The sequence below is a fragment of the Aplosporella prunicola genome, assembly GCF_010093885.1.
Source record: "Aplosporella prunicola CBS 121167 unplaced genomic scaffold K452scaffold_4, whole genome shotgun sequence".
Taxonomy (NCBI): domain Eukaryota; kingdom Fungi; phylum Ascomycota; class Dothideomycetes; order Botryosphaeriales; family Aplosporellaceae; genus Aplosporella; species Aplosporella prunicola.
In genome coordinates this window covers 1,170,670-1,187,409 of record NW_022983532.1, presented here as the reverse complement: position 1 = coordinate 1,187,409, position 16,740 = coordinate 1,170,670, and the positions used below count along the sequence as shown (strand labels likewise).

The following is a 16,740-nucleotide window of genomic DNA, read 5'->3' as shown; positions in this document are numbered from 1 at the left end:
TGAGAAGAGGACGAAGACTTGGACAGGAAGGGAGTTTTCACAACTTAGACGGGTGTCAGAGGTCGTCACTGGGGAAAACGGTGGTTGGAGCAGCTTTGGCATGTATTTGAGGAGATACTAGCTACTCAGGGCAAAGTTATTGATCAAGAAGTGAACTCAGACAGCTTGGATCCTCCTATTCCATAAGAGGATGTTGTAGAAGATCGATCTCTTCCTGATTCCCTCATCGTAGTCCACCTTGTTGTTGTCGCTATCCCTTCGCTGGAACCGCGTAGATGCCTCTCTTCGGAATCCACTTCTTCGGGCGTTGATTCGGGTGAAGATACCAACAACGGTTGATCTTGTGGGCGCCTTCGCAGTGAGAGCATTTGTTGTCGTTCGAGTATGGTGTGGACTCTGTAGTCGTATCTGCAGGTGACTTTGTTGGAAGTTCGGCGATAGAAAGAACCCCATCGTTGGCTTGCTGAATCAATTCGCGGAAGGAATAACTGTCGTCATCCATTGTCTGTTCCCAAACTTCGTCACACCATGTAGGGCGCTCGGCGTCAAGCTCTTCCACTAACTTCACAATACCCGCCAACTCGTCCATCTTGAAGCCAAGTTCCCAACAGCACAGAAGGCTGTGTATAAGTGCCGTAGTGAAGTCTCTGACGCTGCTGTAATCGGAACGTGACAGCTTCATGAACTTAGCAAAAGCTTGGTATTTATGACATGACCCATTGTAGGCCGCGTGCAAGGCGTCCCAGAAATCCTTGGTAGTATGATCTTTCGGTACGTAGGGATGGAGGTACTGAAGGATAGATCTCTGCAGGGTCGGGCTGAGAGAGTTGTATAGCCAGGACTTTATATGCTGGTCACATAGCTCAGTTCCGCCTGGGGGAATCTGGCCGATGAGGTAGCCTGTAGAGTTGGAGACACTGAGAGATTGGATGATCTCATTTTTGAAGGAGAGCCATTGACTGCGTCCTTCGAGCTTGCGAATATTCGGAAGGGGAATGTCGTCAGGGTGGGTGACAGTGATACCGGTGTCTCTCATGGAACTCGATAGGGCAGCAACAGAGTCGGTGTCGGGGGTGAATGCAGACACAGTGTCGGATAGAATCTTGTCATTTCCATCCTCAGATGAAGCCGGAGTCTCCATGTTGGAGCGCGGGCCGAGTATCTGGCCCAAACGTCGTGCAGTTGACCAGGTTGTGTGATAGTGAGAGGTAGTTCGTCGGAAAGACAAGCGACTGAAGGAAAGATAGCTGGTGGCTGACTAAACAACTTCGCTAACCAAAACCGGTAACGCGTAAGCCATGATGATGATCCGGGGTTTGCAGGTCTGCGATATCGCATTGAATGCCAATTTATGAGATTCTCAGGCTTGTTGTTTCACCTTCTCTATGTATTACACATCCATATGCGCAACGTCAATCCCTTGACACACCAGTAGTCGAGCGCCAAAAGGTATTATATGTACTTGAACTTCACTGACTTCTAGATCGACAAGTGCCAGCCGTATGGAACCAATTTTTTCAACACATCAGGCTGTGATGTAGCCGACATAGTATACCTCTTAACTGACACCTGCTGTTTTCGCCAAAAACCAAAAGAAAATAAAATCCTTTTCTCCGACCGCGGACTCAGTGCGTGCCTAGTAGAGAATCCGCAGCCGGCCTAATACAGCATTCTTCAAACTTCGCCTCCAAAATCGCGCTTGTCTCAGCCGAAACACCTCTCCGCGTGTTACTTGTTGCTCAGCGTTACTAGTTCGTGCAACGGACTACGGTCACACGGAGGTAGCTGATGCCTGCGGGAGGTAAGGAGGGGCGACAAGTGACTTATGGAGGTGCCTAAACTATAAGTGATGCATAGAGGTATCTAACTATAGTGTTCGACGAAGGTGTTGCATGAATGTTCGCAGGCGGTTGTGGAAGACCGGGTGGTAATGGGAGACTTTTCAATAAAACCAGGGAGGAGCTTTAACCTTCGCCTTGAAAAATATTATTATCAGTCTGGATATGCTAACAAATTAGCCTGATTAACCTAAATTCCGCAGCATAAGGCTGACCGCGGATGGCTGCATGATAAACATAAAGCAGTCCTTCTCCCATCTCCAGAAAGCTACCAAGTTTCCCTCTCGAATCTTCCCTCACTATGACCTCAACAACAGAAACAACACCTCAATCCGGCACGGTGCTCGGCCCATTAACAACAACCTTCACCCAGCCAAAAGGATGCTCCATCTTCAATGAATACCGGCACACAAAATCAAGCTGGGCGCTAGCCTGGCAAGCCCAAAGATGCCACGACGTCATTGAGGATGACAACGCGTGCTGGCCCACTGCTACGACCAGCGCGCCCGCACCTCCACTCAATGGCTGGGGCTACTACTCGCCGGGTCTTGTGTGCCCTGTGGGCTATACGACCGCATGTGCGGCTGGCGCGACGCCCAGCGATATCGGAAGGAACGTGCCTTCGTTTGCGTTCCAGTTTGCGTTCGATGAGGACGAGGCTGTGTATGGATGCTGCCCTACGTGAGTAAATGCTTAGCTAGAGACCAGGCGCTGAGAGTCCTGTTCCCGTGGAGTTGGAGCATGGAATCTTGTAATGGCTGACGAAGGGTCATTACCATGGCAGAGGCTTTTCTTGCGATATGAAATGGCACAAGCGAATCCAGACGTGCCGGAGAGATGCATCGGCGGGGGCAACCTTCACCGCAGTATATTGCGAGAGCGGCAAGTCGCAGGAATACGGGGTCTGGACGGTGCCGATGACGCAGGATGGTGTATTCACCGTCTCTACCGTGGTGCTGCACGCGCCGCTCTTCCAGCTGAACCGGCGCGCCTTTGACTTGCCTGCCTCGACTACACCTGCTTCCAATCTCACAGCCGCTTCCGCTTCCGAACCCTCCCAGCGCCATGACACTGACAGCAAGACCTTTTCCACGGGGACAAAGGCCGGTATTGGCGTGGGTGTTACTCTCGCAGCTTTTGCTCTGCTGGCTGCAATAGCTTTCTTCCTCCGCCGTAGACGCCGCGGTCGTCACTCGCCTGAAGACACTGTGACCGTATACCACGAGAAGGTGGGGGAGCAGTGTGTGGAGGCACCTGCTGATCCGGCAGCACCACGTGAGCTTGACTCGTACGATACAGCGCGATACGCAGAGTTGGATACGGGGGGTACGGCGTGGCATGTGGAATTGGAGTCGGGGGCGGTAAAATTTGGTGCGGATGAGAAGCAAGAGGGAGACGGGGTAGAAAGGCAGGGGTCAAGTGAGGAGGGAGGGTTCAGCTTCCGGGCATAGATAGGTCTCGTCTTGCGGCCTGTTGGCTGAGATGAGTTTGACGGCGTGCGTGTTTGGGCTTCCCTTCGTTTTTGCGCTGCACAACGTGCCAGTGTAGGATTGTTAAGGATTTATTTAGGACGAATGTGTGAAACATAGCTTATAAAATAGTTACTAATGTCAAATCAGTGTTAGTTGTCGATGTTGAGCTGCAGGTGCAGGTTGAGCCGTTAAGCCATCTTCGCACAAACAGTGACGTACGAAGCGAATGAGTGTGACAGTAAACGCCAGTTCTAACCACAGGGCGAAAGAATATCACTCTTTTTAGCCCTTTACCTATTTAGCAGCCTGCTAGCTTGATTAAAAAGTCTTCAACCTTGAAGGTGTAGTGGTGATGGTAGTCATAGAAAACAACTTCGCCGTCTGACGGGATATTTGCACACAACAACAGGAAAAGGCAAAATGAACTCGACAGTAGTGGTTCTGAGAAGCACAGTTAAAGAGATATATTCAAAAAGCAATAATCTATACATTACCATGGAGACGAACAAAAGAGCAAAAAACTCTCGATGGAGCGTAACGCTCAACTGTTTGCAATCGGAGAGAAAATCCTACGGAGGAATAAGATTTTATTGAAATAACTTACTAGCCCTCTGTGACGGGAATCGAACTTGCTCCACTTGCGTGATATCCAAGTCGCCTCCAACCGCGCCACTTCACCGGGTGTTCCGCTGACAAACAATCCCGCCTTTGTGATTTATAACCCCAGCAACAGTGCTTGTGCTTTCTGCTGCGCTAGGGCGCTAACATCGTCATAAGTAGACTAAGGACACTTCAGATAATGCCAACAAGAGCTTTGGCGTTCTCATGTTACAGATGAGGCAGCGCAGCGCCGGCGTCACCACCAGCTCAGCAAGCGGCCTATCACAGTGCGGCACTACTGTCAAGAGCATACTAGTAACCCGCCAGCACTATTAATTAACCCGGTTGCCTTCATATCCGCAGCTGGGAGCTCTCTCTGCTCAATCAACCCTCCTTCGATCCAGTTCCAACAACCACCATTGTCCTGCCACCGAACAGCGCAACCATCTACTCGCCGTCGACCCGAGAACCGTCGACAGTCTGCCTTCTTGCTGCTAATGACATCAGTGCCGTCTCGTACAACTTAAAGCTACGCTGTTCGTCATTGTATGCCATCGCGCATTCTGCACTTACACTCCACACTCGCTACGCGAGAAACATCCCGCGAATTCAACTTGGATATGCCCAAGATCTAGGTCCCGCAACTGTTTAAAGGGATACATTCAAACCTGCTGTCTCAATACACTATGTGTATGTATGCAAATGCGTGCTACGGTATATCTCTAGTCTCTTCTCTCAGTAACAAGAAAGCCTTCACTCTCGAAAGAGATGAAACTCATTGTCGACACTTGAAGATAGCAAACGCCACCTTGGGACGATTTCGTCGTCCGTCATCATAGCCCACAGCTCAGGTCGTTGACTTCTTCCCGCTTAAGTGAAAGCTGTACTAGTCTAGGCCAAGGATGCCGTTAAGAAGGCGGACTTGCTGGAACAGCTCTGCCATCCAATCGTTGCGGGTAGGCAGCGTGCCGGGCTGGCCCAATTAAGCCATAATAAGCTTAGCTTCGTCGAGAGTGGTAGGTTCGCGGGGATAGGAAAGCCATTTTTGAAGCGGCTACCCTTGGTATCGGCAGTAATACCTGCGGGAAGCGGCGGTGGAGGGGCCAACGCAAGTCCCCAAGTGGGCGGCGGTGCATTTTGCTAGAATCGCGGTTGGAGCATCATGGACTGATGCCGGAGCTGATCAGCCTAAAAGTCAAAGTAGAGAGCTGGCATGTGTAGTGGTTTGCGTGCAAGACAAGTCGAGCTCCAGCGCTCACTGATCCACTGATGCCATGGGAGGTTTGGTGTATATCACGAATCGGAACAATAGATCCCGAGAACTCGTTGATCGAGAAACTTACAAAGAAGGTACTATACCAAGTCGGCGACAGTCCTGTGGCGCTTATTCTTCCTACGCGTGATTTTCCGATGTAATTGACGTTAGTTTTCAAGCATGTCCTGTCAGTGACGAAGACAGTACGTAGTTTCAAAGAGAGCAAAAAGTAGAGAACAGTAAAATGATTTGATATACGAGATCAACAACTGAAAGCAGGAGGACTGGCCTAAGGCGGGCAAGAACAGTCAAGAATGTGCCATCTTCCTGAAGCAACTTCGACGCGGGTAAAATTTTTAAGTTTTACTAGTCATAGCACCTTAATGGCAGACACATGCCCAAGACAAAACTGAACTAGAACTAAACCGTCTAAACGACAAGTCCGGCCGCGTAGCTTATCGTATATAAGCCACACAAGCTCCTCAACACCCATCGACACTAGCACCACCGACCGCGTCCTCCGCGGCTACATCCAAGATGCAAGCAACGATCCGGAAGACATCTGGATGGTTGATATTCAGAAACTCCAACTTCCAGCAGATCAGACACGAGCCGCAGACGAGCTTATACCTCCTTCTACAACCCGTCTCCGCTCGTCAAAAGCAACGGCGAGCATCATCATCGTCAAAAGACGACAAGCACCACCAACAGAGCACGGCGCCAACAAAGGCCACCCCAAGCCGGTACCATTGCTCTTCCGCACGCGATGTCGATGATGACGTACAGTGAGCCAGCCATTGCTTGTAAGTTGTGCCAAACACACATGGTAGGCAGCGATGAGCGAAGTGACTATGTAAATCTGCATGATACCCCTCGCACTCCGGGCATCAATGGTGCGCCTTCTCCGAGTTTTCCTCCCGAATTACTTTGCGCGTCCGTCATCCGTGCCACCCGCTCCTCGCCGTATTTTTCACTCTTCGTCCGCAGCGGCGCCACAGCGCAAGAGCCGCGCGTGGAACGGCTCTGCGCGTCTAAGCGGCAGTGAGCGGGTGGGATTCCGCCGCCGATGTCCTGGCCCGCTTGCCGTAGGTAATACGAATAGGTATGCGCAGATTAGCGTAGAGCCAGGCGGCCGGGCTAGGTGGAGGAAGACGCTGCTTCTGCCATGCGCGTATACTCGCTCCCTGCACCACCTCCAGCACCACTCCAGCACCCCCACGCCCCCACTCCGTCTCCGCCGCCCACGCCGCACCACCACAGCACAGCATTAGTTGCGTACAAAGCACACACACGAACCCTGGGCCTCGGACAGCGGCTGCATATGTATGTATGTATGTATGTATGTATGTATGCACCATCATGGCACGGGGAAGGAGCCAGGCACGCGCGCGCGCGGAAACGCGTTGCTTGATTCAATCAATCAGTCAATGCGGCAAACGCAAGCAAAAGCACGCGCGTGACGCTATTGGAGCCGCTGGAGCTGTAGTCGAGGAGCTGGGCTGGGGGTCATGAGTTGCGCTGTCAGCGGAGGGAAAGGGGTGCGTGACTGAAGGGGTAGTCGCGGTCGTGGTGGTGGTGACGGTTGTGAGAGGACGCGGCAGTGAGGCGGGTGTGCATAGGTATGGCTGCCTCGTTCGCTGTAGGTGAGTGGGTAGGGTAGATCCGTCGGCAGCGTTAGCAGCCGTCTGCCAGCCGCCTAGGTAGTCTGCCCACCTACCTATGCCTGCTGACGACGTCCACAGCAGTTACCTACTCCACCCACCAACCCGGTCCGTAGGTACAGTGCATGCGCGCGCACATACATACATGAGGACATACGCATACAGCGTAGTCAGCCGTCCGTCCGTAAGACGGGAGCCCAACTCTCCGAGCGACGGCATGGGCCGGGCTGCGGTATCGGGACGAGCAGGCTTGCCGCGCCCGGAATGGACGCGATGCACGCTTGTTAGGTGCCGTGGTCGTGTGGCTGCATTCCTTTACTAAAAGAGGGAAGAAAAGAGAGGGGGTACAAGAGAGCGTTTGCGGGCTCGAGACTGGTTGGAATGCTGGAATGCTGTATGTCGTGTGAGTCCCAACAAAGGGTGGTAGCGGGGCCACGCCGGCGCCGGCGCCGCCCGCCCGTCCGCACCGCGCCGTCCCGCGTCCGCGCTCCCGCGCTCCGTGCCGCGCCGTAGGTGTGGAGGTAGAAAGCAACAAGAGACGCCAACGCCGACGCCATCAGACGAAAAAGCAAAAAACCCGTAATCCGTACAGGCAGTCATCCCGACCCGAAACGCCAACCCGCGAGCCGACTGGCGCGTGCAGCGCATACAACCAGCGCCGTGGCATTCCTCGCGTGCCACAGCGTACTCGCCCACTCTCTCGCACGCGCACGCATTCCAGACCCAGCAGCCCAGCAGCGCATTCCCACCGCCCATCCAGCCCACGGCGGCACGAGCTGCAGCCGAACTCTCGCGCCCAGGCCTCAGCCGCGGGCGGCACTGCTGCAGCTTGCTTCGTCGCCCTACATATGTACAGCGCTGCCTGCCGATCCCGCGGTGCCGCGAAAAGAGCGACGCAGACACGGGCGCGGCGTGGGGCGCGGAAGAGCGGGATAGACGCGCGCGGGGGGAAAGGGCTGGCGTGCTCGCTCCATACCGGGCCGTGGTTTGCGCGCGGCGGTCTCCACTGTACTGTACCTAGTTATTACGTAGGGTAGGGTGAGGGCGTGGCGTGGCGAGGCTGTCTCGCCATACCTGTCAGGCGTGCGGGTCCGGAATGCGCTGAAGCGAACGCCTACCTACCTTGCGAACCACCTTACTAAGTTCAGGTAGCGACATCTGTCTCGGTAAGTATGTTCGTACCTGCCAACTACGGCCACACTCCTACCTACCTGCCTACCGAGGTAGGCGTCTAGGTATGTACACGAACTCACTTGCTTACTCGCCAGCTCGTCTGCTCGTGAACCACGCACCCACGCAGCGGCGCACGCCCTCCGCGCCGCCAAAGGTCCTAGGTCGGTGCTCACCTGCCCTGTCCTGCCCCGCACGGCGCACGTGCTAGCCAGCCAGGAAGGCAGGGCGAGGAGGAAGGAAAGGAAAGAAAGGGCGCGCGTGCCTGTCTATCTGGCAATCTGGCTCCCTGTCGGTAGGTAGGATAGTCAGCTTAAGCTAATCCGTAGCCATCATCTATCTGCTTAATTGGATTATTGGAGCGGATGTTATTACCTAGTCGTAAGTACCTAAGTAACGAGGACGGAGACAAGGACGAGCCCGATCCATCACACACCCACCCGTGTCAACACCAAGCAAGCGAGCGAGCAGCCCCTCCCACCCAACCACCCCTGCCCGCCTCTCAAAAAACGAGAACAAATCACCCCGCCCCGCCCAACCACGCGCCCTGCCGGGCGTAAATCCAGCTTATCGGACCAACCACAGCCCCTCGCGCCCTCTTCTCATTCCCCATCCCCCAATATCCAGTCGCAATCCCGTCGCCCTCGCACACACACCCCTCTCCAATGGAACGCATCTCGACGCCGGAGCCGGCCGCCTCTAATACTGTGAGCGATCGTGACTGTGATTGTGGTTGCGGCCGTGACCGTGACCCCTTCATCGTGACCATATGCTTAACGCCTGGCGGCTATGAGCGTTTACCTAGGTAGTGCCACTGTGCCTGTGCCAGTGGCAGTGACAGTGACGAAGCTATTACCAGCACACGCAACAGTGACAATGACTGTGATAATGACAATGACAGTGACAGCACGCACCGCGCAAAGAAGAGATGGAAGTGATAGTGGCTTGCTTATATATGTAGAGCGAGCAGCGAGCAGCGCAGCCATTGGCGAGCATCTCCAAGCCGCAAGCCAATAACTCGGCAACATCGTCATGTCTATCTTGTGTACAGCCAATAACTACCTACCTACCTATCAAATAAAACGCCCACACTCACTGATGCATGGACGTGAGCCAACGCCGACGCCGACGCCGACCCTACCCGCCCACACAAGAGCCGAGCATTGGACTGACTGCCTGCCTGCCTGACTGAATGAAACGAAACAAAACACATCACGCACGCACCGTCCATTTCGCTTGAGCGAGCGCAGTAACTAGCCAGAAAGCAGCAGCAGCAGCAAAGGGGCACCCCCCCACACCAACCTCAACCCCACGCCCCCTTACCTCCGCCATCGGTCGTCATCACGCGTCCACCGCGCCGGCGAAAGGGGGCGGGGGGCAAAAAGCAACTGTGTATGTATGTAGGCGCCACGCCCCACACATAACGCCGTGCGTGCGCATGTATGTAACTAGGTAGGTAGCCACGGTAGCCAAAGCAGTGTGTGAAGCGAGCGAAAAAGCAAGCAACCCCAAAAAAGCAAAACCCGGACCCGGACCCGGACCCAACCCAAAGCCGCGGGTGAGCCGTGAGACGTGGGCCGTGTGCCGTACGAGCGAGGGAGCGAGGATAGATAGGTAGCATGGTACGTACATACATACATACGTCACGTCACATCACGTCACGGCACGGAACGAGAGCGAGAACGAGCGAGGGAGGGGATTCAGTAGGCAGAAGCGTAGATATTGTAGAGAGAGTGTTCGATATGGGGGGTGCTTGCGCGATTAAGATGTATTGATCTAGCAATATGGTGGTGGCGTAGTGATGATGAATGGAAAAGCCTGTGGCGAGACGACGGCAACGGCGACGGCGACGGTAACGGCGATGGATTTCCTTCTTCCCAACCCCCTCCCTTTCCTCTCTCCACCGCTGCCAGCGCCCCGCCTCCCCCGCCGCCGCTGCCGCCGCCGTCGCCGTCATTGTCGCTGGGATATCTGAAAGACGCCGTGATGAGAGACTCCGAGTTGGCTTGGTCTGACATGGTTTACCGTGGCCGACTGAACTCGACTGAGAGAAAGCGCCTGGAATGCATGACTGACTGACTGACTGACTGGCCCCGTTCCGCCTGGTGTTTGTGTGGTGGTGTACAGAAGACAAGGAGGAAAGAGAAGAAAAAGAAAAAAAGAAGCACGAGATAACCAAGACAAGGCATCGGCGGACAAACAACATCTGGGAATGGTAGGTAGGTATTTGGTGGTAAGTTGTGGTGAGATTACAAGGCTTGCTAGGAACGCGAAAGTGGTATCTTTGCGGAAATCAGACAGTGGTAGAACCGAATATGGGGAACTTTTGGTAGCAGTAGTGGGGTGGTGGTGATGGTTGGGAATAATTGTGTAGTAGTGTAGTGTATAGTGTGTGAGGTTCCGTGCCAGAGAGAAGGCAGAGAACCGATTGCCTAGGCAGAAGGATAGCGCAGAATGTCCTCGCAGTTAGCGTCAAAACGCATGCTCCAGAGGCGCATTCCCGTCATCAGCTTCTCCGTCTTCTCGAGCTCGCGGTCGCGGCCAAAGATGGAGTCGACAAACTCGCACCCGCTGTTCTTGCCCATGGAGACGGGTTTCTTGTCGCCATTCTCGCGCTTGGCCGCGCGCCACATGTAGTTCTCGCACGCCTTGAGAAGCTTCGAGAAGCGGGACCACAGGCGCTCGCCACTCTCAAGGAAATCGCCCACCAGCTCGCGGCTCTCCTGCTTGCGGATCTTGGCCATGCACTCTTCGGCGCGCCTGACCTTGCCCGCCAGCTGGATCAGCAACAGCCAGAGTTCGCCCGCGACCTCTGACATGGGCGTCGCTGGCCCGTGGTGGAAGACGGTCCAGTCATAGATCCATTTGCCCAACGAGTTGGCATCGAAGACGCTTCCGAGCAGCATGATTGGCTCTTCCGTCGGGTCCCAATTCTTGTACGAGTAGCCCGCCGGTATGCCCGCGCGACGCGCGTCCTCTTCCGTCGCCTGCGGTGGGGGCGCCTTGGTGCTTGACGAGGGTCGCTTGGGCGGTGGCGTTTGCTGTTGTTGCTGCTGAGAGAAGCGCGCCGATTGCGACGAGCGGCGCGGACGCGGGCGCGGCGTGGCCTCGAACTCGGTGTAGGTTGGGACCTGATCGTAGAAGGGCTTGTAAGTTTCTCTGTAGCTGGTGTGCGCTTCGTACGGCGGAGGCGGCGTGCGATAGGCGTAGTCGTCGTACACATCGTCGTCGGCGTCGTCAACCACCACCTTGCGGTGGCCGTATTGCGAGCGAGCGCCGGTGCGATTCTTGTCGCCGCAGTGGCAGTGCTTGCACGAGCAGTCCCCGCCACTGGCCGCGCCGTCGGGGTCGCGGTAGCTTCGACTTCGGGGCCGCGTGCGAGTTGATCCACTTACAAAGTCACTGCGCTGCGGCGTCGACTCGCGAGACCGAGACGCGTACCGGGGAGTCGAGTACGCGGTGCTGTAGTACTGAGAAGGCACGCGAAACGTGTACGCGCCGTAGTTTGGGAGATCCTGCTGGCTCGCGCGTCGCGAATGGTGCTTGGGCGAGGCTCGCGGCGAGGGTGTGGCGGTGTGGACCGAATATCGAGGTGAGTAGTAGCCATGGACGCCGGGCGAGGGCGAGACAGGCGGAGTGCGGTAGTCGAAGGGCATGTAGCCCGGTGGCGGGGCGGGATACTGTGTGGAGTACATGTGTGGAGAGGCTGTGTGTGGAGTGTGGAGGAATTTATGAAAGAGGTGGGTCGCGTATTGATGTGTAGGTAAAGGGAGGTTCGGCAGCGAGAAAAGGAAGGAAAACCGGCGCCTTGGGGATTGACATTGGAGGGCGGTGGCGAGAGACAGTGTGCTATGGAAGAAGAGCGAAGAAAGATGGTGTATATGTTTGTTAATTTAGGTCTCGAGGCGGGCGGCACGCAAGCGGCGCGAACAGGGCAGCAGCGGCAGCAGCAGTGGGCGCGACGTGGTAGGTACTTATTAACGAACCCCTCGTTTTTTTCTGGGGGAGGATCGTCACACCGGTCCTTTTTGTTCACATTAATACAATCTTGGTCACGCTCCTCGAATTTGCTTAATATAATCATGGCTTCCGTCAGCGCGCCTGCGGTGCTCCCGATGCGTCAAATCAACCCTCCATCAGCCCTTGCGCGACCCGCTCAGCTTTTGCCTGTCTCTTCCCTCCCGACTTGCTGCGTGCGATAGGCTGAAAGCGAGGGACTCTTGCATTGAGCCTAACTTGCCTCGTCGCGAGACCGTCTGCCGTGTTCGGAATCGCCAGAGCTGAAGAATCGACTGTGCCATTGGCCCAAAGCAAGCTTCCATCCCGTCTGGCTGGATTCCGCCCGCTCCGCCGCTTGCAGCCAGCTCATCCTGCCTTGCTTTGCTGTCAGCGATTTGCAGAGGGCCCAAGAGCGCAGTGTTGTTGCTTGCTGCAGGCCGCCTGCACGCACGCCCAAAAGCCGGCCAGGGTTCGCACTCAACTTGGATCCAGAGCCATGCATTGGAATGGCCGCCAGCCCGGCCATCGGTCCATTCTCATCTCGCCATAACCATGACAGCTCGCGTGGCTGTGCCTGTCACGTGGCGTCATCAACGGCGAATTATTATAGACTTTATCTCACGACTCCCATGCAAAGGGAAGGGGGAAGGGGGCCAAACAGCGTCGACGTTGGTCCCGCCACCGCGCTTTTCACGAGCGAAAAAGATGTTCGAAGGGGCTGAGTGCAGTTTGCGCGACTCCGTACGGAATGCGTGCTACCTGTGCATCTTATCATGATTCCTAATATATCGGGCTAGCAAGGCTTGATCCGCCCGTTGTCCCCTTTGAAGGCCAAACAGCAGGCACGCACCCTTCGCCCTCTTACAGTCCGCCCATTCCGGCGAGTTTTTCCCACCGGCCTGTCGTCGAGCAAACTTGGCGCATACCAGGAGCGGTGGATCTGGATTGCCATGTGCTGCTGTTAATAGCATGCCATCGGGTCGTGCGAGCGAGACTACTGCACCCCTCAGCCAGGTTCGTGTCGGCCTGTCTACCCTCTATGTGCAAGAAGTGCTGCACCATTAGCGCGCACCAGAGACAAGCAACCCCCCAACACCACCAGCCATTTAAAGGGGCAGGTAGCCACTCGCTGCATGGATTGTCCCAATAGTCCCCAGCGACACACTCAACTCGATCTAATCTTAATGTCTCAGCCCCGTCGCCCACGCCGGGGGGCCACACCCAACCACCCGCGCCAATCAACACGCCCAGCGCACATCTCCCACGCGCAACAGCAGGGATGCATTCCCCTCCCCTACACCCTCAGCTTCCATCTCGTTCTCCCTCATTCTCTTTGCACATCCTCTCTATTTCTCATCTCCCTTCCCGCTCACCCCGACGCGCTCGCCACAATTCATCCAGCCCGCCACACCAAACCCCGAAAACAGCATAGAAGCTGAAATAATAAAAAACCAAGACAGCCCTTGCAGCCGCCGCGTGCAACGTCGCAGGCGAAAACTCTGTGCGCCGCCGTGCGACGCTGCCGGTGGGTTGCTGGCGTCCGTAGCCGTGCCGGCGGGGTGGGTAGGGCTGGGATAGGCGGGCGTGGTTGGGTGGCGCTACGGCGGTAAGGCGGTAAGGCGGTAAGGCGGATGGCTGGGCGGGGGCGGTTGCTGTTGTGTTAGCTGTGTGTGTGCGTGCGTGCGAGGCTTGCTGCTGAGTATACATGCCTACGGAGGAAGGGTAGGCGCGTGGGCGGATTACGTGATGCGCTGTCGTGGTGGGACTCGTTTGCGGTTGGGGTGCGGTGGTGAGTTTGGCGTTTGCTTATGCTGTTCACTAGGTAAGTGGGCTGGGAGTGTTTGCTTGTTTGTTTTCTTTTGCGCGTTGGTTAAAGAGATGATGTCCTCCTGTCCGTGGGCAGCAGGAGGCTGGGTCAGTCAAACAACCACCATGCTTCCCTAGCCCCCTTATTCCTCACCACAATCCAACATACATACAGTACAGCGTACTCACATCACATGCCCCTTTCCATACCCAACAGCACCAGCAAAAAACTCGTCCAAAACGCCGCACCTCCAAGCAGAAACGTCGACAGAGTACATACGTCGCCAGAGCACAGAGCCGCACGCAAGGGCCCCAGAAAGCGACAGCCGGCGCACACGGCACGCAGGCCAGCCAGCACGCCCGTCGATCTAACGTCGTGATAGCCGCGTCTGACAGCAGGCGCAGCCAGAAGCCGGTGCTGATTCATCGGGCTCGGCGCGCATGCCGTTAGTGAGGTGGTGTCACGTACATACATACATACAGCTCCCGGCAATGAGGCTCTCGCTAGGTGTGTAAGCAAGGACGAGAGTTTCTAGAGCCTGTTGGGGGCATGGATGCGGCTTTGGCTGCGCGGCGCTGTAGTGCTGTCTCTTTGATGCCGTTGCTGCTGCGGATGCGAGAGAAGACGGCGTTGGTATGGAGCTTTGGGAGCGTAAAGCTGTGCTTTGCTGCCCGAAATTGTTGGTACTGGCAGTGAGGCGGTCGTGTGCGCCGCAAAGTGACTCAGTATATGTCATCGGCAGTCGCACCTACCTGCACGGCTTGTCAGAGTTGCTTGGAGTGATCAACAGCGTAGAGTGCTTATGTAGGTCGTACAAAGTGCTGTAAGTGGTAGGCTGTCCTCGTGTATAGTTAAACTAACTAGATGTGATGAACATTGTAGGGATCTTGGGGTTTCTTGTGTTTGTTCTGATGCTTGGGGTGTTGTTCACTGATTTATGCTTCTAGTTGCTGGGCACTTCTCTGCTGTCCGCCGTCATCACGTATGCGGTTCGTGCGTGATACACGTTCTTACGGAATTGTGTATTGTGGAGAGACCTTACTATCTTCCTACATGCTATAGTAATCGTGTTCAGCTAAGGGTTGGTGTCAGCAAAAAAAATAAAATAAAAACAAAAAGAGCAAAACAAAAACAACACAACACAGCACCAAAAAAGCCCTTTCCAGTAAAAGTCAGAACTCAAAGGCCTAATAAATTCACGCAAGTTTCCCAGCATTTCAAAGCAAAGCTGTACTTCTAATATTGAAACTCAAAGTTGTTACGTTCAGAATCAAGTCAGATATCTTTATGCATGGCCACTAAAGTACTCGACTCGGTCTCTTGACTTATGTTCTCATAAGTGGACTGCTATTCTAGCTTTATAAAGACAATTGCCTAATCTCGTTTATCAGGGTGGCGAAAGTACAGACTGCACATAAACACAGGAAACAAGAAGCGTTTACAAAGCCCAAAGGCATCAGTAGCTCACAACGAGCATAAATATACCACTCCACTCAGAAGGACCAACTGCGTCATCATTTCCAGCAAACAACACACTTACATACAACAAAATTCCACGCCATTGCTGGCCACTAAAAGACACGCTCGAGAAAGCCGCGTGAGCCCGGATTGGGCGGTCTTTCGAACAGCAAGATGGCCTTTACTCCGCGCATGGGCTTTGTTACGCGGTAGGTGGTGCTCACTGACTCCAGACACTAGTGATGATCGTCTTCATTTATCGGAACTGATGACAGTCTGTTTTAATACTGTCCGTGCTTATCCTAAGTCGGGTTTGCTCAGAAGATTCTAGATCTGAAAATATTCTCGAAGTCCCCCCTGAAGACCTTCGACTTGGCACAGAGTATCGTGAGCGAGCTGATCTGCGTTCTTAGGTACGTAAAGTGTTTAACGGGGTGCCCTTAGTCCTTAACATGCTAGATGTGTTACTTTTATACGTCTTTATCCGCTTACTGTTCTGTCTCCTTCTTCCTTAAGCGGCATTAGTGGTAGTAACGGCATCAGCGGAGGTCCCGCTAGGGCCGAGCGTAGTAAAAGTAAAAGAGAGCAGCGCCACTGAAACGACGACCTAGGTCCTAAGTCTTTAAACACGAAGACCGGCTCTACTTCCATATATAATCCCTAACCCCGCATCACGCCGAAACAGAAAAACGAACGCAGCACCTACACAAACATGTAAACCATGCCTTTCCCTACCCTCTACCTCTCCACCATTCCCCACTCCAGCTCAACTTAACCTAAACTGTTCCATCCCACCCTTTAGTAAGTAAGTAAGCAAGCACTCAACCCCTACACGCACCCATACGCACACCCCTAACACCCCTAACAACCTCCCTAATCTCCTACGACCACCCACCCTCCCCTCCTTTTACCAAACCCCGAATCCTCAACCCAAACCCACCCCCCACCACCCCAATTACCCCCACTCCAGCCCAACTTAACTCAAACCATCCCACCTCCCTACCCTACTAACTATAAACTAAGCACCAAATACCACACCTTGCACCTTTTTAGCCGCAAGCAGGCGCTAGCGTGTAGAGACCACACCTACATCCCGCACCTTCTCTCCTAGACCGTGACCGTAAACCCTACCCCGCCCTGCACTGAGATGCTTTACTAAGTAAGTACCCAACGTCCTAGAGGGCCGTAGTATGCGTTAGTACTCCTACACCCAACACAAAAAATAAGAGCGGTGGAGGCGTTAGCGGTGAAGAGTGTTGGTGGAAGAAAAATGTGTATGCATATATATATATTACGTATAGCTATATATATTCCGCATATCTATATAGCCATAGCTATAAGCAAAACTGGGTGATGTGAGTGTGTCTTTGTTAGGTCCTTGGTGGAGTGGTACGTAAGTTGAGAAGGAGGTAGGTTCGTAGGCGCAGGGACTGAGTGCAGCCTACCTAGCCAGTCAGAAACAGGGAGAGGCAGAGACAGA

General features: G+C 54.5%; 6 protein-coding genes across 6 annotated transcripts; 1 reads left to right on the top strand and 5 right to left on the bottom strand.

Annotated features, from left to right (window-relative positions):
- Positions 1-250: 250 nt before the first annotated feature.
- K452DRAFT_315941 (uncharacterized protein) lies at positions 251-1,141 on the bottom strand (the record flags this gene model as incomplete). Its single annotated transcript, XM_033543908.1, has 1 exon — positions 251-1,141. One exon carries the CDS (start codon positions 1,139-1,141, stop codon positions 251-253), a length of 891 nt encoding a protein of 296 aa, XP_033401486.1.
- A 998-nt stretch (positions 1,142-2,139) lies between these two features.
- Positions 2,140-3,289, top strand: K452DRAFT_295342 (uncharacterized protein; the record flags this gene model as incomplete). The annotated part of the gene is made up of 2 exons (XM_033541799.1): positions 2,140-2,519; positions 2,623-3,289. The coding sequence occupies 2 exons, from the start codon at positions 2,140-2,142 to the stop codon at positions 3,287-3,289; spliced, it is 1,047 nt and encodes a 348-aa protein (XP_033401485.1).
- A 3,609-nt stretch (positions 3,290-6,898) lies between these two features.
- On the bottom strand, positions 6,899-7,709 carry K452DRAFT_284151 (uncharacterized protein). Its single transcript, XM_033539902.1, has one exon. The coding sequence runs from the start codon at positions 7,580-7,582 to the stop codon at positions 7,145-7,147; it is 438 nt and encodes a 145-aa protein (XP_033401484.1). The 5' UTR covers positions 7,583-7,709; the 3' UTR covers positions 6,899-7,144.
- A 1,726-nt stretch (positions 7,710-9,435) lies between these two features.
- Positions 9,436-10,315, bottom strand: K452DRAFT_125174 (uncharacterized protein). The gene has a single exon (XM_033535221.1). It carries the CDS (start codon positions 10,200-10,202, stop codon positions 9,645-9,647), a length of 558 nt encoding a protein of 185 aa, XP_033401483.1. The 5' UTR covers positions 10,203-10,315; the 3' UTR covers positions 9,436-9,644.
- A 113-nt stretch (positions 10,316-10,428) lies between these two features.
- Positions 10,429-11,691, bottom strand: K452DRAFT_295341 (uncharacterized protein; the record flags this gene model as incomplete). Its single annotated transcript, XM_033541798.1, has 1 exon — positions 10,429-11,691. One exon carries the CDS (start codon positions 11,689-11,691, stop codon positions 10,429-10,431), a length of 1,263 nt encoding a protein of 420 aa, XP_033401482.1.
- A 1,512-nt stretch (positions 11,692-13,203) lies between these two features.
- K452DRAFT_125163 (uncharacterized protein) lies at positions 13,204-13,847 on the bottom strand. Its single transcript, XM_033535220.1, has one exon. The coding sequence runs from the start codon at positions 13,700-13,702 to the stop codon at positions 13,349-13,351; it is 354 nt and encodes a 117-aa protein (XP_033401481.1). The 5' UTR covers positions 13,703-13,847; the 3' UTR covers positions 13,204-13,348.
- Positions 13,848-16,740: the final 2,893 nt, after the last annotated feature.